Source organism: Rhinopithecus bieti, unplaced genomic scaffold, assembly GCF_001698545.2.
Source record: "Rhinopithecus bieti isolate Rb0 unplaced genomic scaffold, ASM169854v2 scaffold_23868, whole genome shotgun sequence".
Classification (NCBI taxonomy): Eukaryota; Metazoa; Chordata; class Mammalia; order Primates; family Cercopithecidae; genus Rhinopithecus; species Rhinopithecus bieti.
This window is the reverse complement of record NW_016811202.1, coordinates 411,869-438,450: the sequence shown is the minus strand read 5'-3', so window position 1 is coordinate 438,450 and position 26,582 is coordinate 411,869. Positions and strand designations below refer to the sequence as shown.

At 55.8% G+C, this 26,582-nt stretch overlaps 1 protein-coding gene across 1 annotated transcript in view; it reads right to left on the bottom strand.

Annotated features, from left to right (window-relative positions):
• The window catches only part of CAPN5 (calpain 5), a 57,188-nt gene continuing 30,606 nt past the window's right edge, over nucleotides 1–26,582 (bottom strand). The window contains 10 exon segments of the mRNA XM_017893578.1: nucleotides 1–2,435; nucleotides 3,568–3,704; nucleotides 4,230–4,345; nucleotides 5,328–5,524; nucleotides 7,111–7,233; nucleotides 7,927–8,122; nucleotides 9,968–10,045; nucleotides 10,673–10,866; nucleotides 11,945–12,137; nucleotides 13,594–13,802. Of these exon segments, the coding sequence (XP_017749067.1) occupies nucleotides 2,253–2,435; nucleotides 3,568–3,704; nucleotides 4,230–4,345; nucleotides 5,328–5,524; nucleotides 7,111–7,233; nucleotides 7,927–8,122; nucleotides 9,968–10,045; nucleotides 10,673–10,866; nucleotides 11,945–12,137; nucleotides 13,594–13,802 (1,626 nt within the window). The 3' untranslated portion in view covers nucleotides 1–2,252.

The window sequence follows — 26,582 nt, the reverse complement described above, 5'->3', positions numbered from 1 at the left end:
TTTTTGGAATTGTGATAAGATTTATTGAGAATAGAACAGGCTTCTTGTCCCCCAACCCTGTGGTGGATCCTGAGAAGAGGGAAGCCCAGGCCTGGGTAGTGTGGGCTGGAGACCCCACCCACCTGCAAATGGGGACTCCCAGGTCCCCATGGGTGCATACAGTGAACAAAGTAATTGCTCTCCCCTACCTCCCCTGATCCTTACCTGCCTGGCCCCCAAGGTCTCCTGGGGACCAGAGATCCCTGCAATAGCCAGGAGCCAGCCTGGCCCACCTCAAGGGGCAGGAAGCAAGGGCAGCACCGTGGAACCTGTTCTGTCAGGGGGTGGCAGGCATGGCCTGGCCCGGAGACTGAAGCCCACAGGTCTGCCACTTGGTCCTGGTGTACCCCTGTATCCCAGGGGACATGGCTGAGCAAAGTCTCATGTGTTAGCCCGAGGTGCAAGCTGGCTCACTTCTACTCAAGAGCCTTGATTTGAAACAGACATAGAGAAGTGGTGATTACATGAACATACATATATCTAGTGTGTGCGTATACAGAGATACATAGAGAAAGGGGTATTTTGCCCTTACTCAGCACTTGGTAGTAAGAGTGCTGACACACAAGAATCATTGGCCCCACTTTGTAGAAAGGGGAAATTGAGGCACAGGAGGTTTAAGTGACTTGCTCCCAGTCATGCAGAGTCCTGGCCCCAGGCCCAGGTTCTTGAGGGGAAGTCCCGGCTTTCAAGACTGCTCTTGTCCTCCTTGTTGTTCATTTCCTGGCCCCTCATATGGCCCAGGGCCAAGACCCAGGAGCAGAGCCAGACACAGAGTGAGGAAGCAAAGTCAGAGAATCCAGCACCTCCAGCCAGAACACTATCCAGACAGCAGGATCTGGAGTCGAAAAGTCAAGTTCCCAAAAGGAATTCCCAGCAAGGACACAGGAATTCCTGTTCTTGAATTAACTGCACTTTTTCATTTGCTACACCTGGTCTGGAAGCCCGAGAAGCGCACAGAGGAGATCCCAAGTGGATCACGGCGCCAACGCTTACAAAGAGTTCTCCAGAGGACCAGCAAAACTGGAGCCAAGAAGAAAAATGGAGGTTCAGACTTTGAATTTTCTTTTAAAACCCCTGATTAAAATTGAGGTTTTCAACACAAAAATAATATAAAACATTGAGGACTAAAAGGAACATTTTGGTCCGGGCAGGAAGAAGAGCACTGTGGCCTCCTAGGCTGCATTTTGGGGGAATGTTGGTGGGGGGCTGTGGTCAGGTGATGGGGCTCCCTATCTCCTGCCAAGCCCAGTGGGTGGCCTGACTCTGGTGGGCCTGGCACCACACACCCCAGAGTCCTGTCTTTCAGGAAAAGCTGGGGTCTTACAGCAGAGAGGCTCTGGGAGCACTTCTCCCCTTCTGGTCCCCAAAGCCCCTCCACCTGCCTGGCCTCTGGCCCACTAACCCAGGCATGCTCCTTCTAGCACAGGGAAGAGGAGTCAGGAAGACGCCCTTCCTCACCCCCACTGATACCACCTCTCCAGGGACCTTAACCGAGGGGCTGGGAATGGAATCGGAAGCTAGAACGAGCAGGCAGCTGCAGCTCCCCTGGGTATCTGCCTCTGAGAGGACCTGAGGATAGAGGCGAGGCCCAAGGTAGAGGCTGGAGGAGGGCCCCGCTTCACCTGGGGCCTCAAAGGTGTCATTTATTCATTTGGCAAATCCTACTGAGTGAGGAAATGGATGGGTGAGTGGACAGGATTAGAGAATGAACAAATGTCACCTGCATATTTTCCCAATTCCAGCCTGAGCAGGAACCCGGCAGGAGCCAAGAGTCCTTTCAAGATGGGACAACACCAGGTATTGCTGATGGGGAAAGTGAGGTCTGGGAGGCTGGGTTGGGCCTAAGACACAAGGAGCAAGAATGGGGCTTGGGGATGTGGCAGTTTGTGTGTAAACAAGTGACATCTTCTTGGCACTCCTCGGCAGACAGCAGGGCCTTAGGAAAATGTTTTCAACGGATAGAGTCCCTTAGCAGTGGTGACAGTTGAGGCGGGGAAATCTCAGCAAGAAAACTCCTCCACGAAAAGGGAATGCTTTGGGGCCCTCAGGACACTGAGGCTGAGAGAGGGGCAGAGACTTCCTAAGGTCACACAGTAAGTCAGTGGAAGAGTGGGAAAAGGACCCCAGTGCCCTGGCTCCCAGGATAGACCCAGGCCCAGTAGGGACATGCAGATGGTGGTGGGAACTGCTGGAGTCAGGCAGGTGGGCAGGTGTCAGACAGCCATGAGGGAGGTGCTGCTGAGAATGTGCACAGCCACAGTGCCTGGCAGGTCGCTGGGCTGCCGGCTGTTTCGGTCCCGCAGGTGGAGGGTATGCAGGGCCTGGAGGTTGTCTGGGTCAGCCTTTAGGTGCACCTGGCCCAGAAATTCATCCTTTAGCACTCGGTGGTTCCAGACCTGCGAAGAGACAGAGGATCATGGGAGGGGCGGGCTACCTCCAAGTCCAGAAGGTAGGAAGCAAGGGCAGCTCTGTGGAACCTGTTCTGTCAGGGAGTGGCAGGCATGGCCTGGCCCCAAGGCTGAGGCCCACAGGTCTGCCACTTGGTCCTGGTGTGCCCCGGTATCCCAGGGGACATGGCCCAAGGTGTAAGCTGGCTCACTTCTCCACCCCCTACTCAGGTCTATGGGGAGTGCTGGTGGTGGTGGCAGGGCCTTGAAGTGCAAGCCTGGCTGAGGATCAGGGGCCCTGGGCTGTCTCCCTCTCCATGAACCATGGGCAAGGTGGTGCCCCTTCCAGAGCCTCAGGCTCCTCAGCTAACTAAGCTCCCTCCCATGCATAAAGTGAAATCTGTTATCAGCTCCGCTAGTGATCTTGGTGAACTTGGACAAGCGATACACCAACTGCCCTAGTTTCCCCATCTTTAATATGAGGGTTGAGTCAGCTGCCCTTAGGGGTCTTTCCAGCCCTGAGACATACAGGTCTGTGATTTGATCCAGTGTGACTCAGTGTTAAGAAAACTTGGATAAGCCACAGTGGCTCCCCCAGGGGGCCCCAAATGCTTGTTTACAGATGCTGTCTCATTGACAGAGATGCTGACCAAGGCCTGCGGGCCAGAGAGCTCCCTACTATTGAGTTCAGAATCATCATCCCCAGGCCACATCAGCCTGAGAGGAGAAGGAAGCCGTGCGAGGACACTGGCTTTCTATGCCCTGCCCAAGGCTCTTGCGAAATAGCCACACCCACCACACAGCGGCTCAGTGCCACTTTCTAGGTGGGGCCCCCATGGGGGAATGGGAGGGACAGTTCCCAAAGCTGAGGGTGAGGTCAGCAGAGATGACTGCTGTCCCCAGTCAGGAGACTGACCCTGCTGGATCTCAGGACCACACCAACGAATCAAATTAACCTACCTACAGAGGGACCTTGGAGTGGCAAGAGAGCTCCCAAAGCCACACCAGGGGTCAGGGACAGACAGCTAGAGCCCAGCATGCCTGGGTCTCCATCAGAGGGTCTTCCACCTGGGCTTGTCTGTCTGAGTGGGGAAGCCTCAGGCTGGGAGCCCGGGGGTGGCCTCTGGAACCAGGGGCTCACCTGTACAGTGATGGGCTGGCTCAGCTTCTTGCGGTAGAAGATGCCTTTCACATTGTACTCCGGTGTGGAGGTGCCCTTCTGCACGGCCGAGCGGACTTTGTCCCCCTCACACTTGATGATTACGTAAGAGTTAGCCCCTAGCGAGAGGGAGTGGGAGATGGGGTGAGGGTGGGGGCAGGGGCTGCAGCAGGGCCTGGATGGGACAGATATCTGCAGGTGAGATACCCACCTGGCTCAGTTTTTCAGATGGAGAGACTGGAGCCTGACCCACCTCAAGGCCCTTCGTTTCCAGAGACAGGCTGGCCAGCAGGGGCGCACTGGCCATCTCCAGCCTCCAGAGCTTTACCCACACTGCTCCCTCTGCCCGGAGCACCTTTCTCCCTTACCCCCTTTCATCAGGCTTTGTATCTTCTCAGCCTGGAAAAAGGCCACTCCCTCCAGGAAGCCTTCCCTGAGGTCTCCCTCCCAGCTGGAAGCCTCCTGAGAGCAGAAGGTAAACCTTTTCCTCTCTATGTGCCCAGCATCAGGCATCACCCCAGGAATGGCTGGGCCTGCAGTGCCTCTGCGAGCAGGAGAGCTCTGAGGCTGGTGTCCGTGCTGGCGGAGAGAGGCCATGGGGCAACTGGCAGGAGGGCCGGGGGACTTTCCCTGGAAGAGCTCACCTGCTGGGGAGTCCTTGAGGCCAGCAGCCCCCAGGACGTGTACCTGGGTCACCAGCTGGGGGTAGCCACAGAGGGAGCTCCAGCAGGTGTGTGGGGGCTCATCCAGGCGCAGTTCCCTGATATGGGGTGGCAGGGGAGAGGGGGGTGATAGAGAAGGGCCAGGAAGACAGGGGTGAAGAGGGGGTTCAGAAAGTGGGGAGGGAAGAAAAGCAGTATTAAGCCCAAATTTGATTTCATTTGGTCCTGGGCAAACTCCCATGAGCAGTCCCCAGCTGTCCAAGCCGTAGGGGCTTCCTGCCCGGTCCTTTCCCAGGGAAAAGGCAACTTGCTGAGCACCTTCTCTGTGCCAAGTCCTCCGCTGGCGTTATGGGTGATTCCTAATCTCCACAAAGGCTATTATGATGCCCATTTCACAGCTGAGGAAGCAGCAGGCTCAGCCAGGTGAGGGCTTGCCCAACAGCTGGAAAGCTGGGGAGCCTGGGTCGGCAGAACCCTGAGCCGTCTGACTCCACAAGCTGCCTCCTGGGTCTGGCACGTGCGCAGAGCTCACCTGTCCTTTGGGGGACACCAAGCCTGGGCTATATATCACAGTGGAGAGCAGTGCGAGACACACAGGGTCAATGCCCCAGCAGGGGCACAGAGGGCTTCGGCACTGGAGCCCAGAGCCACCCCCATGGGACAGGAAATTGTGGTGATAAGACCCAACCCTGGAACCAGGCAGGCTGGGTGACTCAGCCCGACTCCACCACCGGCTGTATGACCTTGGACAACCCTTCTAACCTCAGCCCCTGAATCTCATTGGTAAAGTGAGGGAGTCAGGCCTCCCGCTCAGGGATGCAAGAAGATCAAATGAGATGAGTGAAAGCTTCTCTGTCAACTGTAGAGTGAAGTGTACATACAAGAAGCTGTTCCTAGTCATGGCCAGGGATGCTGGGACAGGGGAACAAGGGAAGAGAAGGGAAGGGGATGGGCACTGGTATCAGCCCAGAGTGGCTGGAGGCCCAGAGACTCTGAGCATCTCCGAGGCTGCAGGTTCCTGGTTGGCCCAGTGTGGACCTCACCTCCACCCACACTGGCCTCAAGCCAGCCCCCAAGTACCGGCAATTGGAGGGCACATCAGTGAAGACTCGGAGCAGGAACTCGCCAGTGTAGCCTGGCTCGAAGGTGGTGGGGATGATGACATAGCGGCCCTCGGGCTGATCAGTGCGCAGGAAGACGCTGCGTGAGTTGATGTAAATGGAGCTGGCGGCCTTGTGCTGCAGGCTGTGCATGCGGTACTGGCGGTTCTCCTCCACCTGCAGGAGGAAGGCGGGGCTGGGCCACGTGGAGACACACCCTACAACACCCCGTCTCCCCCTCACCTAAAGGGACGATGGAATCCCTTTATATGAAATGTCCAGAACAGGCAAATCTATAGAGACAGAAGTGGATTCGTGTTTGCAGGGCTGAAGGGAAGAGGTCAATGGGAGTGGGTGGTGATTGTTAAAGGGAGTGGGTTTCTTTTGGGGAGATGAAAATGTTCTACAATTGATTGTGGTGATGGTTGTACAAACTCTGATCACACAAAAGTCATAAGATTGTATACTTTACATGGCCAAATTGCATGCTCTGTGAATTATATCTCAATAAAAACTATTAAAGGAGGCTGGGTGCAGTGGCTCATGCCTGTAATCCCAGCGCTTTGGGAGGCCAAGGTGGGAGGATCACTTGAAGCCAGATGTTCAAGGTCAGCATGGGCAACAAAGCGAGACCCCATCTCTACAAAAAACTTAAAAATTAGCCAGGCATGGTGGTGTTCACCTATAGTCCCAACTACTAGGGAGACTGAGGTGGCAGGATCATTTGAGTTCAGGAATTTAAGACTATAATGAGCTATGATGGCACCACTGCACTCTGGCCTGGGTGACAGAGCAAGACCCTGTCTCTTAAAACAAACAAACAAACAAAAAAAAAAAATAGAGGGCAATAGGAACCCCCCTGGTAACAATGTCAGTGGCTTTCTGACTCTAACAGCACAACCAAGTATCAGGATCTGCAGAGGTTACAGCACATGTCCATGAAGTGCCATCACCAGCTGCCAGGACCTGCCTGACAATCCCAAAACAAGTGTTCTTCGGTCACACTTAGTTGAAGATCACCAACATGCCAAAGTCACAACAGTTATGTCACAAGGACACTAGCACACAACAAAGTGCTACCGCCCACAAGGTATGAAAACAAAGTGGCCACAGCATGGACCAGGGCGCATCAGACAGCCAAGACTAAGGCATGCGACCCAGCCCTGCGCAGGTCCTGCGTGGACTTCACTCCGTTTCTCAGGCGTCTGACAGGCACATGGGGTCCCACCATTGCTGACTGCTCACCACACGACTTTGGGCATTTACACACGTGGAAGGCCTCAGGTTCCAGGCCAGGGGGTGTGGCCAGGGGTGACCCCACGTGGCTGTGCTCAAGGATGCCTCCTCCTGGTGCCCAGCAAGGCCTCCAATGCAGTAAGGCTGAGGGGCTGCAAGGGGTCCTGAGCCCTGAGGGAGGAGCAGCAGGGGCCCAGCAGATACCCAGGGCCTCCCAGGGCCTGGCCCCAACCACCAGCAATCTTCCCCTTCCTCATCCGCCAAACATCCCAGGCCTGTGGGTCTTAGGCAGAAAGCAATCAGGCTGAGAGCTCCCATAGAAGCCAACCGTGGGCAGGCTGGGCCCTCTGTGAATATTCTAAATTGGGCCCATGCCACGGCATCCTCACGTTTGCCACGGTGGCCAGGGCAGCTGGGGCAATGGCAGTGACCAAGGTGTTCTAGAGTGTTCTTCCCCAGGTATGGGCAGTCCAAACTCCAGCTCCCTCCCCCTCCCCACCCACAGCAGGAAACCTGGCTGGCCTCACCTTGTAGATGTCAAAGCCAATGGCCAGGTTCTCGCCCTTGCCCTCCCGGCGTGTGGACCGCTTTGGCCGCTGCTGGATGCAGATCAGGACTTCATCTTCTGGCTTCTTGACATCGAAGATGTACTGCAGGTGTGGCCAAGGAGAGAGAGAGACACTGCAGTGAGACCACGCCAGGGATGGGCTGGCTGGCTCCCGGAAGCTCAGATTCCAGAGCCTGGACCAGTCACAACACCTCTCTGTGCCTTGGTCCCTCTACTGTGAGGTGGGCCCACCAATGCCTGCAACGGCTACCCTGCATGAAGGCCGGGGAAACCAATGCCATGGTGGCCGCTCTGCACAGAGCCTGGCACACAGGTGGTGCTCAACAGAGGCACATCTAGGACCAGGGCTAAGCAGTGCCATGGGTCAGACTGAGGAGGCTGTGGGGAGAGGCTCCATGGGGAAGCCCAGCCCGGCCAAGTTCCCAGGAAGGGACAGAATTGTGCTGTTGTGGAAACAAGGGGCTGAGTCCCCGGCTCAGCCTCTAAATGTCCCTGTAGCTCAGGACAACATACCCAAATGTCCCTCAGAGCCATCCCTCAGAGCCACGGTTTCCTCATTTTTACCATCTGTAGGTCAGATTGTGAGGCTGGGGGCTTCATGACCCCCAGATGGGACCAATGTAACCCCATCTAACCTCCACTGTACAGACAGATTTGCTGAGGCCCAAGGAGGGACAGGGATTACCCAAGGTCGTACAGGAGTCCCTGGCAGGACAGTGGCAAAGCACGCCGCAGCTGCTGCAGGGGCAGGGTGGGGATCCCTGAGAACGCCCACCTGCGGGTTCTGGAAGAAGGTGTCCTTGTGGTTGATGCAGCCGCCACTGCGGTTCTGTCGCGGGTCCTCGTGCAGTGTCCAGGCGCCATGCAGCCGGGCCTCCTCCCACGTCTTGTGGATGCTCAGGTAGGATGTGTTGATCAGGCGGCACTTGATGATGTCCGTGAAGTACCGGCACACGTCCTCGAAGGTCATCCTGGATGTGGGGAGGGGCTGAGCAGGGTACCGCCCCCACACCTCTCCAGGCTCCTGGCCCCCCAGCCCAGCCACCTAATATGTCCATATGGCCCAGACGTGAGAGTACACAGCTGGCTTTGAGAGGAGAGCTAAGCCCACACAAGGGCATGGGCATGGCATTGCACAGACCCTTAACCTCTCTTCTGACTTGTTTCCTCGCCTGTAAAATGGGGCTGAATCTAACAGCAGGTGCCCATCTCAGAGCTGGCGAAGGAATTAGGTAATGTAATCAAAGCAGGCAGTGCAACTCTCAGCAGACAGAGCACATGGGCAAACCCAGGCTGTTACTGTCGTGAATGGTGTTAATAACTACTGTCTGCTGCCCTCTACAGTTTATAAAGCACATCTGCATCCACGATCTTCCATGGCTGTTGTGAGGCTTAAGTGGATGGTGGGAACCCCATGGTGAGCGTGCTGCAGTGGCCAGGGTGTTGCTATGGTCACTGCACACTGTGAACGCCTCCAGCGGGCTGGTGGGGGCAGGGGGTAGTGAATTAACTGTGAACATGTAAGAGAAAGGCCTTCAGAAGAAACTCTTTCTAAAGACAAGTAGTTCTGCTGTGTTTTTATCTGCTGACCCCTGAGCAAGACTGGCAAAGTGGCCTGGGTGGCCTTCTGCAGCAGCTGACCTGACACCTGCAGAAGGGCTCCTCATTGGGTGCCAGGACCACTGCCATCTGCCCCCGGTCTGCCTGGGGGCCCCGAAAGAATCCAGCACACACAGGATGCCTGTACCCCTCCAGGAAGGGGCTGAGTTTCCGTATCAGGTTCTGCTGAGGGGTGACACTGAGCCTGGCCCACATTCAGGACTCATGCAGGCTGGATGAATGCAGGATGAACCCTTATTACTACTGGAGTTTTCTTTTGTTTTGAAACAGGGTCTTGCTCTTTTGCTCAGGATGGAGTGCAGTGGTGCGATCATGGCTCACTACAACTTCAACCTCCTGGGTTCAAGCAATCCTCCCACCTCAGCCTCCCGAATAGCTGGGTCTACACGGGTACATCATCACACCCAGCTAATTTTTCATTTTTGTAGAGATGGGGTCCCACTATGCTGCCCAGGCTGGTCTCAAACTCCTGGCCTCAAGCAATCCTTCTACCTCGACCCCCCAAAGTGCTGGGATTTATAGACATGAGCCACTGTACCCAGCCAATTACTGGGCTCTTTAAGCTGAGCTGCTGTCATCTTCCCAGCTCACCCATGTACCTGCTTAGCTCCCCTCTCAAACCCAGCTGTGTTCTCTCACCTCTGTGCCACGTCTCCTTCCTTGCCCACCAAGGGCTACTCTATACCTCAAGTCTCAGCTTAGGAGCTAGCTCCTCTGGGAGCCTCTGCTACCTAATCTCAGAAATCAGGCTGCCAGAGGGCCCCTGGAGGCAGGCTGCAGGCAGGGCTTCCTGGAGAGGGACTGGGCATAGACCTAGTGCCCCTCGCCACACCACACCGCTGGTGCTGGACTGCGCTTCATACCTCCTTACCCTTGCTAGGGAGATCCTGGTGGGCCCACCTCTTAGACGACTCCCCGACCTGCATGCCAAGGTCTCGGTCTGGGTGCCACAGCGGCTCCAGGACCCCTCAGTTTGGCAGAGGGGACTGTGGGGATCAAAGGGCCTGGTATTGCCCAAGTAATTTTACAGAGGAGGAAACAGGCTCTGAGACGGTGTGACTTGTCCATGGCCACACAGCAAGTTGATGATGAGGCATGCAGGAGAGGCCTGGCTCCTGACTCCCCACCTGGTGCTCCCCGCCAGGCCCGTGGGAAGCTCCCCCTCAGCCGCGGACGCCCAGGGCACACACACTCACCAGAACTCACCGTCGTCCTGCACTGTCACACCCATCTTCTCCCGCTCACTCTTGCTCACTTTCTGCCACTCCTCCGAGCTGGGGTGTGAGGGCCGGGGAGGAGAAAGGGAGCTGTCTAAGAGGCAGGCCCACCAGGATCTCTCCGGCAAAGGCGAGGAGGCCCGAGGGGCAGTCTTGCACCAGGCCTCCAGCGGCACAGTGTGGCCAGGGGCACTGGGGCCATGCCCAGCCCCTCTCCAGGAAGCCCTGCCTGCCTCCTCCCTCAAGGGACTGTGAGCTGCCACCATGCTGGGAGGTCTGGAAGCAAAGCTGCAGGCTGGGAGGAGGGGGGCGTGACCCCCAGTGAAGAAGGCTCCTTCACTTAGCACTTGGGCTCCACTCCCATCCTGGCTTCACCAGGGCCATGAGCAAAGCACAGAGGGGTCCCCCATTTGCTCAGGGCTGTGGCCTCCCTCCCTGTTCCCTCCCTCACCCACTCACCAAGCTGGTCTGTACACCCGCTACGGATCAGCTCACCTCCAGCCCCAGGTCTTTCTTGTGCTCAATCCATCACCCCATACACCCACTCCAAAGTAATTCGTTCCTAGTGTCATCCTCCCCCAGATCCTTCAAGGCCCAGCCCTGGTGTCACCTCCTCCAAGAAGCCCACCCGTCCTTGTCCAAGCCCTCATGCCCTGTGCCTGCACCCCCATCCCCAGGCCTCACGTGTCACTCCAGGGCCCGTTCCACTCCCGCTCGCCCCAGGGGTTGCGTAGGCGGATCATGTCCAACTTCTCTGACTTGAAGAAGGCCAGTAGGCCGTGGCCCAGGCGCACCTTGCGCACATCAGTGACGGCATACGCATGGCCCTTTACCAGGCCGCACGCCAGGCGGGCCTCCATGTCAGCTGCTGTCACTGCCTGTGGAAGGACACAGTTGCTGAGAGAGGCAGGGCCACACTGGAACCCAGACCAGGGACTCGGGTGCTGGAGGGCCAGGAAGCCGCAGGGGACCTACAGGATGGGACGGGAATTGCAGTCATGGGGCAGTGCTGTGTTCACAGACCTTTAACACTCCCACGGGCAGCAGTCTCAGTAAAGGAAGGTACCCACAGTGGGTCAGCCCAGGGGAATGCTGGTGCAAATGTGCACTGGCTCGGCTGTTGTTAAATATTCCAGGAACTGTTAAGTATTCAGGAACATTGCTTTGTTTTTTGTTTTTGAGATGGAGTTTCGCTCTTGTTGCCTAGGCTGGAGTGCAATGGTACAATCTCAGCTCACCACTACCTCTTCCTCCCGGGTTCAAGCGATTCTCCAGCCTCAGCCTCCCGAGTAGCTGGGATTACAGGCATGCACCACCACGCCCGGCTAATTTTGTATTTTTAGTAGAGACGGGGTTTCTCCATGTTGGCCAGGCTGGTCTCAAACTCAAACTCAAACTCTCAAATCTCAGGTAATCCGCCCAACTTGGCCTCCCAAAGTGCTGGGATTATAGGCATGAGCCACCGCACGTGGCCAGGAATATTGTTAATAGCTGTTGTTTAAACGTGGGTAGCTGGAAATCAGCCATGGTGGGAGTATTTACACCACAGTAATTAGCAAATGCTACAAATCAGGGCTTTTTACTTAGCAACAGAGGCAGTTTACCAGCACACCACAGGGTCTGCTAAACTTGGATTCGAGCTTTGTTTTCCCTGGGCCTCAGCTTTCTCATCCAAAACATGAGCAATTAATGAAATCAGGACCACCCTCAGGTGCACAGACGTTCATAACTCAAGAGGATCAGAAAGAAGTTTTGATTGGACAGTGTGGGAAAGGCTTTTCATAGCCTAGAGGGTCTGGGCAGGGGGTTGCACCTTCCAACTTCTCCCCTCCCCCACAAGGCTGAGGGTCTGGATACATAGGAACTGACCTGAGTGTGGGATGTCACAGTTGTCTCCCTTCTCAGTCAGTGAGGGTGAAGGGGAGGGGCTGCCTCTGGGGCCTGCTGTGTTCTCACCTTGATGGAGGCACTGATGAGGCCGCCCCGGCTGTGCACTTTTAACATGCGCTCAAAGAGCTGGTTCCTCTTAGTCTCATCACTGGCAAAGTCACCCTCGGTCAGGTCGATGGGCTCAGAAACACCACCCGTGAAGTCCACCAGTGCGTCTGCTGTGTTGCCTCCATCCAGGGCCTGGTAGCAGCCTGCCAGCCTGGGAAGCAATGTGGAAAGACTTCCCAGCTCATGCTCCCCAGCCAGGCTGCATCCTTCACCTCTATGAGGGAGGTTTTTGAAACTCAGAGCGGTCAGACAACCTGTTGCAGTCACACAGCAGGCCATGGCGGAGCTAACACTAAAACCCAGTTCTTAACACTGAAGCCAACATACAAGGCTTAAATTCCCCTAAGCCTTAGTGGCTCAATTTTGAAAAATCAGCTGTCCAAAAAAAAAAAAAAGCAACTCTTTTCAAAAGTGCCAACAATGGTCGGGGTGGGAAAGGAGTCACTGTTTAATGGGTATAGAGCTCCTGCTGGAATGATGAGAAGGTTCTGGGGATAGGTAGTGGTGATGGCGCATGGCACTGTGATCATAATGAATGCCACTGAATTGTATGTTTCCACATGGTTAAAATGAGAAGCATTATGTTTTGTATACTTTACCACAATGAAACTGTTCTTCAAAAAAACAATAGACAACCAAGGCCCCTGGGTCGGCTCCTCTGGAGTGGGGAAGACAGGCCTGTATCCAGGTGGTGGAGACTCAGTGGCCACCAGGGGGCTGGCTTTCCTTTCTTAGGATTGAAAGTGGAAGCTGCCAATGTGTTTTCTTGGGTTTTTGATGTTGGGAGTTGTCTTTCTTTTCCTCTCTCCCCCTTTCTCTTGTTCTCTGTCTCTCTCCCTCCTTGCCCCTGCCCCTACACACATATTTTTCCAGCAAGATTGACAAATGGGCCTAGTAGGAGGAACCAGGGAGTGGTTCCCCTAGAGCCGGCGAGGCTGGCCTCTGACCCCAATGCCCCTCCTCCCTCCTGGCCTAGACCTATCCCTGCCCCGCAACGGCCTGGGCAGGCCACTCTTCCCCAGGGCTCCCCACTGCTCAGCAAAACTTCGCTTGTGCCCCTTCTATGCTGGGCTCTGTGCTAGGCACTGGGGACACAGAAGCAGAAGGCACGGAGCAGAAGGAGGGGTCAGCAAAGACAGAATGGACAGTCAGCCAGGCAGAGGTGGACAGTGGACAAGAGGGAGGCCCAGCAAGCGGGGAAGGCAGGCAAGCAGCCCACCCTGCACAACCAGGCCCCAGCTCAGTTACCACTTCCCCAACCAAGGCCCCAGGCAGGGCGTGGCAGCATGAACCTTCGAGGAACGGTCCTAAATGTGAGTGCTGCCTCTGCCCCCAGCTACCTACAAGATGTTGCCTGGGCCTCAGTCTTCTCGCTCTAAAATGGGAGTAACCAACATTCCTCTCCTTACAGGGCCCAGGCCTCCAACCCACCCAGCGCAGGCTCAGCTGACTATACCCGCAGGCCTGGCGGTTGGGCCTACCGCGTGCCTGCACCAGCCCCTCGCCTCTCTGTGCCTAAAGCCCTGGCTAAGGAAACACCATGAGGAGCCTATCCAGTGCCACCCCCGCCTGGGCCTCCCACCTGCCTGCCTGCTGCTGGCACCTACTTGGCATAGGCCTTCTCCACCAGGGCACACCAGAACTCATTGCGGGAGCTGGAGTGGCAGTAGATGAGCTGGTTGTTGACTGTGGGCAGCCGGTCATCGATGACCACGTCCACCCATTCCCCGAAGCGCCAGAAGTGGAAGTGGAAGATGCCCGCGTAGGCGTTGGGCTTTTCAGGGTCCCATTCCTGCTCTTTCCAGTCTGGGATGACCTGGGTGGGGGGAGTGGGGGATAGGATGGGGGGACACAGTGAGGCGATGGCTGGCTTCCTGAGGAAACGGGGGTGCGAACTTCCAGTGAATCAGAACGGAAAGGAATACTGGGTTCAGGTTCTGACTCTGCCACAAGCCTGCATGAGACCCAGGTGAATCCTCCCCATCTCCAGGCTCAGGTTCCCATCTCCGCGGGGCTTGGAGGCTCCCTGGGCCTCCTTCCAGCTGTGTTGTTCTCAGAGTGTGTGAGCTTCCCTTTCTCATGCCTCCCTGCAACCTTCCCCGAGACTTCTGTCTACATCTACCACCAGCTGCTGCCTAGTGACCAGCACCACCACCCACCCATCCAGCCCACCCCAATGCTGGCAGTCCCCCTTGCTGCAGCCCCACTGGCTACTTCGCTTTCCCTCCCTCCATCAGATCAAGCCAATCTGAGCACCTCCATCCTCCTGACATCCATCTCCTCCTCTCCATCCAACTGGCACTACCCTGGCCCAATTCCCCATCTCCCCGCCCAGGGACACTGTAACAGTGTCCGCAGTTACATCTACTCTCGCCCCACACAGACTAACCCAGTCCTGTCACTTCCCTAGAAAATAAGACCCAAACTCACAATGCACTCCCCCAGCCTCATTTCTCTGCCTCCCCCACGGCAGCCCCCATCCCTGCTCACTGCTCCGGATTCTTCCTCCTCCTCTTTACCCGGTAGACTTCCATTTGTCCTTTAGTGTCCATCCTCTTCCTCCAGGAAGCCCTCCCTGACTTTTCAGATTAGGCCAGGACCCCTATCTCAGTCTCATGGCCCTTGGCAGCTCTCATCTGAGATACTTACCTTTACTAAGTTATAATTAAGTAACTGTGTGACTTTGAGCTCAGTGTCTGATGTTATCACTGGAATGTCAGTTCTCTGGGGGCAGGGCCATATAGGTCTCGGTCACTGCTATGCACCCAGCACCTAGCTCAGGGCCTGGCCCAGAGAGTATGTTTAGTAAACATGCACTGACTGAATGAATGAATTCAGAGACATTGATGGGGGACACTGAGACACTGATTTATTACTTATGAAGCATCTGGGAAATGCCTGTGACTACCACGAATTATCTCCATTTAATTATCACGATAACCTCTGAGTAGATGACTATTATCCAGTTCTACTTCACAGATGACAATACTCTGGCCCAGACAGGGCATGTAACTCGTCCAGGGTCACATAGCTAGAAAATACACACATGCTTTGGAGGCAGACCAACCTTGGTTTGAAGCCAGGATTCAAACCCAGATCTGTCTGCCTCTGAAAAATGAGCTCCTTGGCACTGCGGACCACTCTGCACCCAGCCCCAGGCTGGACACTGACAACCAGGTGAATCACATGGCCCCTCCCCTCAAGAGGCTCCCAGTCTGGTGAGAGAGGGAGGCACCCAGGCAAAGTGCTGAGGCTACACAGGGTGCAGGCAGGGCTATGTGAGAAGGGAGTGCCAGACCCTACTCAGCAGCATCTGCACAGCTGCCACAGGGCATTCCCCAAGCAGATGAGGACAACAGCCACAATCTGGGCAGAGAAGGGTAAACCCCTCACCCTGTCAAGTCAGGGTGCATGACCCCTGACCCTGCTGGGCATGGGACCAAGTGGAGCTGAGCCCCATCGGGATCATAAGCAGCTCCTTCTAGAAGAAAACCACTCCAGGTATGGGGGTCACCCAGGCGGAGGAATCAGAGGTACACCAGGAGGCTGGCACTCACCTGAGTGTACAGACTTCAGCCAAAAGCTGCTCCCCACTGCACGCTCATTAAGGACACTTTTGTTTGCACATCTTTTACCATCAACAGGGATGTTGGCAAAGGGAAATGCTCCCTAATGGGACATGTGAGACCAAGAAAATGAAAATGCTAACTGCAGTGAGAGGTACTACTGCCCTAATGGAGCCCTGCTGGGTCCCAGGCACAAGGCCAGGCTGCTCACACTAGCACCCCTGAGCCTCACGACAGGCTTTTGAGGCGATACTACTGGAAGGTGCTGGCAGAAGGCTGGCCTCAGGCACAAGTGAAGGAGGCAGGGTTCAAACCCAGGACTTCCCAACCTGGCCACTGTCTGGAACCCAGCAAGGGCTCAACACTGGCTGTTCCTTTCCCCCACCTCCTCACTCCGACTTTTCTGTCAACTCTGTGCCCTTTCTAAGTAAAAACGCCCTGACTCCTGGCACTCTCCCCACTTTGCTTTCTGGACAGAGAGCTGTATCAAAAATAGGTCTCATGGGAGGCCAAGGCAGGTGGATCACTTGAGGCCAGTTCAATACCAGCCTGGCCAACGTGGTAAAACTCTGTCTCTACTAAAAAAGAATACAAAAATTAGCTGGGCATGGTGGTGTGAGCCTGTAATCCCAGCCACTCAGGAGGCTGAGTCATGAGAATCACTTGAACCCGGGAGGCAGAGGTTGCAGTGAGCTGGGCAACAGAGCAAGACTCTGTCTCAAAAGAAAAAGAGCGGTTCCATACAGGGTGAGGGTTACCATTCCCACCGCACAAATGGGAAGGCTGACGTCCAGAAAGAAGCAAGATCTGCCCAAGCACAGAGTGACAGGGAGTCCTAAGCTGAGAACACGGGCCTGGCCCACTGCCTTCACCCCCTCCTTCTGCTTCTGCCCTGTTCTGAATGCTCTGGACTGCATGCCTGGGAGGAAGGGCAGCCCTCACAAGCTGCTGGGACCTCGGGAGGATCATTAGTCAAACTCGAGGCTTGGCTCTCTGAGCCCTCTGTGGCTCAAGAAGCTGCTAATGAGGCTCCAGGGCCTGGAGATCCAGAGTCTGGGATCCCCGAGGGCCTCCATTTCCCCTCCTGCTTCACCACTCTGCACTTGGCACGGGATGGGCCCCAAGCCAGCCTTCTCACCCTCAACTGCTCTGCTGTCAGCCAGGATGCTGAGCAGGAGGGAGACTGTCCAGACAGGTGTGCTCCAAACCAAAAACCAAAAACCCTCCCACGCCATGCTGGAAATCAAGAAAGCCAGCACAGACTCCTGGGGCCATGTCAAAAGATTCAGGAACCATCCTGAAGAGGTTCCTGCTGGCCAAAGATGGTCTAATTTGAGCGTCAATAAGGGCAAAAACAGCAATGGATTAAAACACATCAAGTACGTTCAAATTCATGAGATCAGAATGATACTTACAAAAACAATTAGTCACTATCAGAGGAGGGTAGGGAATCAAGTCATTTTTTTATTGAAACTGGAAAATTACAGGAAATTTATCCTGTCTCTGTAGACAAACTATACCAGATGGTAACCAAATAGTAGATGGAGGGAAGTCTTGAACTGGAAAAGATTTCTAGCTCATAAATGAGAAAGGAATGATGATATTAGACCACCAGCATTTTATGACCACTGAAGAAAATGAATGAATTTAGGCGGTGGTCACTGATGGTTTCTAACAACACAAAAAAGAAAGAGAACCAGCCATGATGTGCCCCCTGAATGAAATACACAACATCTTCCATGATGCAGCCGTGACAAAAAAAGAAAAAAATTGTTCCTAAACCGTATCAAGCTTCTAGAGCTAAGTCCCAGGTTACAGGAAATGCAGGGGACAGAGAACATGTTAAACACCATCACGAAGACACAGTCAACAAAACCCACACCATGGGAAACCCCACAGGACAAACGGCCCCGTTTCTTTGATAGATAAATTACTAGGAAAAAATAAAAGATGAAAGAGCAATCAACCAATTGCAGTGATGGACTTCTATTTGGATCTCACTCAAACAAACTGTAAAACCTGTGCATATTTATAGCACAAATGAGAAATTAGAACAATTACTGGATATTTAATGATCTTAAGGGATTATTTTAAAAGTTAGTATTATGGTTTTTTTATTTTTTATTTTTTGAGTCCTTATCTTTCAGAGATGCATCCGGAAATATTTACAGATGAAATGAAATGCTGCCTGGGCAAAGTGCAGGGGCGTGTAGAGGAAATAAGACTAGCTATGGGCTGGCAAGTGTCAAAGTGAAGGGATGGATGCAAGGAGTCCATCAGGCTGTGCTCCCTACCCTCTCGCTGTCTACAGCAGAAATTCCCCATCACCACGGACACCAGCTACCTGGCCCAGCAGTCCACGCTCTCACCCTCATCCCTCAAACACTCCCTCCTTCAGGTCCCATCTACCACAACCATCAAACACCCATGCCACTTGAAGCCACCTCATCCATGCACAAGTGGCTCCCTCTGCCTCCTTCCCTTGTCTCTCAGGGGCTAGCTGAGAGCAGCAGCTTTGAGGGACCTCCTGCCGGGCCCCCCCCCAACAGTCAGACAGCCCCTACTCCTGGCACCCCAGCATGGTTCTCTCTTCCCTGCCCACTGGGAGGAGCTCCTGGGGGACAGAGGCCAAGTCTGACTCATTCTCAGATCTCCAGCACCCAGCACAGGGCCTGGCCCAGCTCCAAAGCTGGCTGGAGTCTTCCTGGGAGGCAAATCCGCCGGACTGGTCACAGTGCAGCCCTGACTGGCTGGTGACCTGTACACACGACTTAATACCACATTACTCACTGCAGTGCATGGCAGTGACTTCATTTTCAACTGGGCCACCTCTGAGTCTCGGTCTCCTCATCTACCAAACAATCTCCAGGGCTGTTATGAGAACTAAAGGAGACAGCCTTGGAGCTCTTTCATAAACTGGAGAGAGCTGTGCACACGAGGGGTCATCTGTTGTTGGTATACACGTGTGCCTTCACAGAACAGTCTAAAAACCTCAGGGCTGGGAGGGAGCTGAGATGACCTGGTCAACCTCCTTCCCAAGAGGAGAAAGGAGAAGCTCCCCACCAGCTGCTGTGTGCCTATGAGGCTTTACTGATGTGGGCTGACCTGGCAGCGAGGCAAAGGACTGGCGGGATCTGCCACCTCCCTCATACCCCCTGGGGTGTGATCACCAATGGCCACCCACTGCAGAATGGGCCCAGAAACCTCAGGGTCCCACCCATGGGTGCACCACAGCATCCCTGGCTCCTGGATTGTCCCTAGAGACTCCCACCTAGACCGAAGTGGCTGCTCTCAAAGCCTCCCAGGGTAGTGGCAGACAGGACTCTGCCCAGCTGTGCGACAGAGAGAAGACGGGGGTCAGGAGCCCAGGGAGGGAAGCTGCTCAGGACGTGCCTGCAAGTGTGTGCGTGCGTGGAAATGTGTGTGCGTGTGTGGAGGTGTGTGTGCGTGTGTGGAGGTGTGTGCACGTGTGTGGAGGTGTGTGCACATGTGTGGAAGTCTGCGTGTGTGTGCGTGTGTGTGGAGGTGTGTGCGCCCGTGTGGAGGTCTTTGTGTGTGTGTGGAGGTGTGTGTGGAGGTGCACGTGTGTGCGGAGGTGTGTGTGCGCGCACGTGTGGAGCTGTGTGTGTGTGTGCGTGTGGAGGTGTGTGCGCATGTGTGTGTGGAGGTGTGTGCGCCCGTGTGGAGGTGTGTGCGTGTGTGTGTGCGTGTGTGGAGGTGTGTGGAGGTGCGCGTGCACGCGAAGGTGCGTGTGCGCACGTGTGTGGAGGTGTGTGCGCATGTGTGGAAGTCCCTGTGCGTGTGTGTGCCCGTGTGGAGGTGTGCGCGCATGTGGAGGTGTGTGCACGTGTGGGGGTGTGTGCGTGCATGTGGTGGGGGGTGTGCGCGCGCGTGGAGGTGTGTGCATGTGTGCAGGTGTGTGGACGTGTGTGCAGGTGTGCACACGTGTTGAAGTGGGTGCGTGTGTGTGGTGGACACCCCCTGCCTTCTCAGGAGAGCAGAGCCCTACTGCTCCTTACCAGAGACCAGGGTGTCGATGCACCAGAGTGGCCACGGCAGGTCCTGTTCATGGGGCGGCTGAGACAGGGCAGGGATCCCCAGCTTTAGAGCAGCCCCCCTTCCCCTGGGCCTCCGGCTCCCCAGCAATCATGTGAAGGCTAATGGTCTCTGCTGGGCCGCTCTGAGGTGGCGATGGTGACGGAGGAGGACACACTCCCCCATGGCCGCTCTCTCAGACCACAGAGCCAGGCCAGGTTCCTGCCCACGCCTCCACCCCGCGCCTGCTGCCATCGGCACTGGCCTGTGATGCCTCAGGCAACTTACTTCAGCTCTCCACAGGTTCTCCTGTACCCCCACCCCTGGGATAACTGAGAGGGGAGACCCTGTGTCTATGGTGATGGGGCAGTAACCATGGGCAAACTCAGGGAGGGAAGGTGACCATGTGCGGGCTCCAGGAAGCTCAGGCACTTTCTGGACATTTGCCCATTTCACCCTCACAACAGCCTCAAGGGAGGTGCCATTGCTGGCCCCAACTCACAGATGAGGAACAAGCTCAGAGGTTGCCCAGGGCCATCCAGTTGGCAGGGTGGGGTGGGCTAGGTCGCTCACCGCACTCGCTGCCTCTGGGCACAGAGCTCAGGGAAAGGCAGGTCTCTTTCCCTGTGGTTTCTCGTGGTTTCCAGGGAAAATGGGTTATTTGCCATTCCTGCACTCTGGGGATACAGCCAGGCCTCTACTGCTGTCCTGAGGCTGGATTCCTCTGTCTCAGGCACCTCTAGGAGTGGCTGGAAGGCCAGTTTGGGGAAGGGATGTCAGGGAAGCAGAGACCCTGAGAGACGGGCGGGGGTTTGGGTGTGGGGCTGGGGAAGGGTTCTGCGCATGCTGTGAGGGGTGTGTGAAAGGGAAACCAGGGGGCAGCAGCTACTCCGAGGTGGGCATGAAAGGGGCTGTGAGACCCAGGAGAGTGGTGGGGTTGGATTTTGAAGCAGGGCTCATTCCGAAACAAAACCACCGGTGAGGGCCCCAAGGCAGGGCTTGACTTGGTCTCCAGAAAATGAAGGCAGCCCAGTCCGAGCCTGGGTTCTCAGGTGGGTGGGGCCCATCTCCCCAATTCATCCCAGGGGCCAGTGTCATGGGGCCAAAGGTCCACAGGCCCAGAGCCTGGCCCGCCCACACCTGCTTCCAGCCCCTTCATGCCCTCTGTGACCTGGGCAGGCCTCCTCCTCTGGGCCTCAGTTGTCTCTGTCCAAAAATGAGTGAGTTTGAGAGTGGTGATGAGGGAACAGAGCTGTGAGGAAGGATCAAGTGGGGCACTAAAGTCACGTGGCCTTGGGGTTACATCTTGCCCATGTCAGTCTAGCCCGGCAGTTTGACAATTCCCAGAGGGTGGGGCTGAAAGGGCCTTCACAGAACCAAGCTGTTCACTCTGGAAGGTCTGAGGCTGGGAGGGGGTTGGCAGCTGCCTGAGAACACACAGCTCATCCATGACAGAGGCCAGACTAAACCCAGGGACAGGCCTGATCTCACCCCACCCCTCATAACTCTGCCCTTCCGTCCACACCCTGCCCAGTGGCCCTGCAAGGCAGGGAGACTCGAGATTGTACCTGGTTTGGTGCCTTCCTACCCAAACCCTCAGCAGTGCCCAGACGGCACCTCCCTCAGCACAGCTCTCTGCACACCCCACATGGAGGCAGCTCTGGGGCTACCAGAGAAACAGTCAGGGCTGGAGGCTCCTGGCCGGCCTCAGGAGATTCAGTGAAGCCCCTGATTATTCCAGGCCTCCTCCTTGGAAGCTGGCAGGGGCTGGGGGAGTGTGGGAAATGGCCAGGGAGCAGGTGCTCGAGGCTGTGAGGGCTTGTGAAGGAGATGGGGGCTGATGGCGAGAGAGTGCGCACCACCAAGGCCAGGGCACAGGCTTTATTGGGGACCTGCAGCGGGCACAGCAGAGGCACTTAGGCCCCGGGACAGATTGGCTGGGGAGATAGGCAGTCAGGACTAAGAGGGTCCCCAGAGCTGCAGGGAGAGCTCAAGCAAAGAGGCAGAAGGGCAGGGCCACTGTGCATGGGCCTGGCCTCCCTGCGTGCTCGGCAGGGCAGGCGACAGCCAGGACTTCTTCAAGCCTGTCCCAGAACGGGCCCCAGAGCTGAGTCAGAATGGACCAGTGCTCAGCCCACAGCCACTCTCTCACTCTCCAACCCGCAGAATCTCAGCTGCAGCATGCTGCCCCAGCCTGCACACCTCCGGGGTGGGGCTCACCCTCCCGGCAGCCCCAACCTTGGGGGACGGCCCTGACTCTCTGGCCCTCAGTGCATCTGTTCTAGAGCCGCAAGTTCCTTGACAGCTCTGCTTCATGAGGGGAAATGTCTTGGATGCATCTCTGACTGGCTGAGGACAAAACACAAGACTGGCCTTAAGTCAGGGTGCTGGGGACAGTGGCTTAGCTGTACTCGGCTGATGTTAGGTGCAGGTCAGGCACTCCCCTAAAAGGGGGGCTCTTTGGGACTGTGCAATGTGAAGGGGAATGAGGCTCGGAGCCAGAACTGAATCCGATGAAAATTGTGCCTCAGTTTCCCCATCTGTTTGGTGAGTGAGTTGCACCCAATGACCTCAGAGGTTAGCATTCTGCCGTCACACCACTACCGCCTGCAGCCCACTTAGGACCATCAGCCATCGTAACTGCCCACCACGCCTTCACCCTGCGCCCCTCAGCTGCACTGAAGAAGCCCAATAAATGCCAACAGATGCTATCTCAGGATGAAGCACTTGCCTTCCCTGACCTGCAAGCTCAAATGAGCCTGACTCCCCAGCAGGGGATACTTGAGGCCCTGGAGAATCCACTCTCTCCAGCTCCAACTTCCCCCAAGGCAAAGGGAACCCCCTTTACTAATCCGCTCCCTGTTTCACTGTCTGAACTGCAGTCTCCTAGCTCAGGAAGCCCCCAGGCCAAGGTCATCAGGACCAGGCCCCTGTTAAGAGCCATCCTTGAACCAGCAGCAATGATGAACAGATAATCCAAAATTGCACTTGTTCCTAGGGCAAGAATAGACCTCTTGAATACATCCATATGAATACAGCATGCTCTCTCTCATGGATATGTGTACGTAGAGACAGATCTCTGTGTAACCTCCCCCTTCACTCCTCCACCCTGAAGTCAGGTCCAGAAGAGCCACAGCTGGGCCTCCACAGCCTCCAGGGCGCCAGCCACTCTCCACTGCCCAAATCCGCCCCTGCAGCAACCCTGCCCCACATCCTGAGGGCTGCCAAGGTGCTGTGGGACCAGCAGCCCAGACACAGACTCTGGCAAAGGGCACCGAGGCCGGGGAGCAGTGAGTGCTGGCTTGCTGGACTCCCCGTGGAGACTGCTCCATCACCTCCGTCTCCCTGACTCTGGAGGAAGCGGATGCTGGGTTTTTCAATCTTCGTCTCTGTGTCTCTCTTGGTCTTTCTCAGTCTCTCTCTCCCGCAATGAAGCAGAGAGAAGGCAGATGGCCCCGGCCTCCCTGTCCATGCACACTGGCCCCGAGTAGGCCTCTACTGTCTAGATCAATGTGGCGGCCAGTCCAGCTTGTAGGCTATGGAGCCTTGGAATCTCCCTCCTGTGAGCCGGAGTGCTGGCACCAGGGAGAAGCAGAGGAGAAGGGCGTGGGACTCAGGGGGCTTCTGGGCAAGCCGAAGACAGGCTGAACAGTGAGAAGAATGGCCCCAAAAATATAGGGGGGAAGGTGGCAGGGGCAGGGCAGAGCACAGGTGGGCGAGAGGAGGGCAGCAGTTGGCAGCTGCCATCAGAGCTGGTTAAAAACCACGGAGGCCTTGAGGTTAGTGGGTTCCACACCCTCACCAAAGGTGATGAGGAAGTACATAACCTTGCGGATCTTGGCCAGGTCCGACAGGCGCTCCCCAAACTCCAGGGCGTCGGCCTCGTTCCAATCCATGGCATCCGAGTCCTCCTTGCGCCAGAAGATGGCAATGGGGTCCAGCAGTTGGCGTGTCATGAGGTTGGTGAGGTCAGGCGTCCAATTCTGCGAGGTGCCTGTGATGGTGACCTTGCCTGGCTTGTCCAGCACGACATGCCAGCGCTCGAACTGTAGCCGCTGCTGCTGGGTGAAGTCGAGGCGGTACACGGACTCCACTGGCCGCAGCAGCTTCTCCCCATCCTGGCGCTTCTCCCCGCGCTGCTTCAGGCTCTCCACGCGTAGCCGCATCTGCCTGGTCAGGTCATGGTCCAGGACCAGCGGCATGTCCAGTTGCGGCTGCTGCGGCCTGTCCTCCGCCATGGCCCAAGTGCTGCTGCCACCAACACCAAGGACCCAAGTGGGCTGGAGCCTGGGGCCGTGGAGAGAAGAGGCCACCAAAGGGATGCCCCGCCTACCTTCTGCCCTTCCCTTTTCCCCTCCCTTTGTCACTGGCCCTTCCCAGCCCCACCCAGTTCTCAAAATGGGGTGTGTGTGAGGGGTGGGAGTCCCCATCTGCCTCCACTCCAGTCCCCACAGAAGCGATAATGCAGGCCCTGCAGGCAGGCGGAGGGTGGCAGGCTCCTTGGGGACCAGGTCGCTGATGTCAATTGCTGTGGCAACCGCCCTGACTACTAGGGCCGGGCTGGGCGCTGGCTTGTTTGTGAAGATGCGAGCACTTCGTAAGTGCAGTGATGGGGAGGGCGGTGGGGAGCAATCCTCACTGGAGGTACACAGGAGAAGGTGAAAGACCCGCAGGACCAGGTGGAGAAGCCAGGACCAGAGAGGGCTCAGTGACTGGAGATCTGTAGTCACCTAAGCCAAACCTTGGAGTCACCCCTGACACCCACCTCCCCCTCACTCTTCTACACCCAATCACCAAAGTCTGTCGATTCTGCTTCCCAAACACCCTGGGACCCTTCCCCTCCAGTCCCCTGCCAGGATCTCAGCCCAGCTACCACATCTCACCCAGACCCATGGCTCTCAAGACTTGAGTGAGCATCAGACTCACCCTCAGGACTTAACACACAGATTGCTGGACCCCCTCCCAGAACTCCTGATTTATCAGGGCTCTGTGGGCCTGAGAATCTGCATTCCTAACCACCTCCCAGGCGACATGCTGCTGGGCCAGGGACTGCGCCTTGAGCATTACTGACCCGGGTGACACTGGCGGCTGGCTGTGCCACAGCCCCGCACCATGGCCACCACAGGACCAGGCTTCACTTCTACCCAAATCCCACCACTTACTCCACCTGAATTAATCCTCAGTTTCCCGCAGGAGACTTGCGGCAGAGGAAGAATCTGGCAAATGTTTATATCCCCAGGGCCCAGGGCGGAACCAGGAGCTCAGCCTTTATACTGGGGAAAAGAAAGAACTGGAATGTGTGAGTGGAGCTGGAGTTGCGGAGAGGGTGGGGATGGGAGTTGGAGAGTGGCCGTCGCCACAACATGCCACACACAGAAAAGAGGACAGAGTCAAGGCCAAGGTGTAACAACAGAAAACAATCTGAAGGGTCTAGACCAGAAGCACGGTCAATTGTGAGACGGTGGCTAATCAATCAGTGGGATCCTGGGCTACCTGAACAGCAGAGGGGCACCAAGGCAGACAGAATACCTGGTCCTGTTAAAACCACACTGCAAGCCCTGGGTCAGCTCTGCAGGTCATTGGCAGCAATTCCCCCAAGGGTATTTGAGAGAACCATACAGCTAGACGTCCAACTGCCTGATCCTCACAGAACCTTTTGCTTTGTAGCTGGAGGGGCAGGGGAGAGGGGAACAACTTGGCTAAGGAACTACCATGGGAGGCTTCCCTTTCCTCCATATAGGGGAGCTGTTTCTATCCTTTCCAGCACCACATTCTGCTTTTTATTTGTTGAATTGCTCAGTTTTTGCCTGTGACACACCTGTCCTGAGAGTGTAGGAAGTGTGTCTTGTCATCACTCTAGGCCAGCACCCAGAACAGGGCCTGCCACACAGAAGGCCTCAGAAATGCTTGTTGAACTAACGGATGAACAAACAAATGAATGAATGAATGGATGGATGAATGAATGAACGAATGAATGAATGGATGAACAAAAGAACGAACGAATGAATGGATGAATGAATGAAAGAACGAATGAATGAACAGATGAATGAATGAACGGATGGATGAATGAATGAACGGACGAATGAATGAACAGATGAATGAACGAATGAATGAACAGATGAATGAATGAACAGATGAATGAACGAATGAATGAACGGATGAATGAATGAACAGATGAATGAACGAATGAATGAACAGATGAATGAATGAATGAACAGATGAACGAAATGAATGAATGAACGGATGAATGAATGACACTGACAAGGGACAGGTGATGTGATGGACCATGGGGCCCAAGCCCAAGGCCAAGAGGAAGGTGGACAGGTGGGGAGACAGTACACAGGTACTGGCCAGGGCCAAAATGAAGAGTAGCGGCAGGTGAGTGTCAGGGTTGGAAGTGAGCAAGATGGCTGGAAGGTGAGGTCAGAGAGACTGGGCCTTTGGCTGAAGACTTCCAGGGAGAGCAGTTCTGGGCCCAGGCTGTGGCATGGCAGCAAGTGACCGAGGTGGCTGAAGGTGAAGGCTGATGGAGAGGAGATGGAGAACTAAGACAAGGGTAAAAGGGTAAAGTGAGAGGGCGGACACAGTAAAGCCTGGGACACAGCGGTTCTTGGGGTAGAATGGGCTGGGAAATGGGAGGAGCCAAGCCCTTTGTGCCCAGGTGACTGGCCAGGGCAGCTGGCTGGTGGGGACAGCAACACAGTGGGCTGAGGTTGGGAGCCCAGTGAAGAAGCCAAGTGCTTGTATGGGGACGCCATGGTCTGGAAGCAGCACTGGGGAAGGAGGATCCCCTATTTCTGGATCCTGAGTGATGGGGGTGAGAGGGGTGTGATCAGCTTCTACTGATGAGGATTTAGGGGCACAAGACCCCTGGGGAGGGCCTGAGCAGAGTGGCACCGAGCTTCAGGAGGCTGAAGGTAGAGGACGGTTGTGACGGGAGCTTGAGTCTTACAGATTGGGCAGGAGGGAGGAGCGGTGGGAGTCAAGGGAAGGCC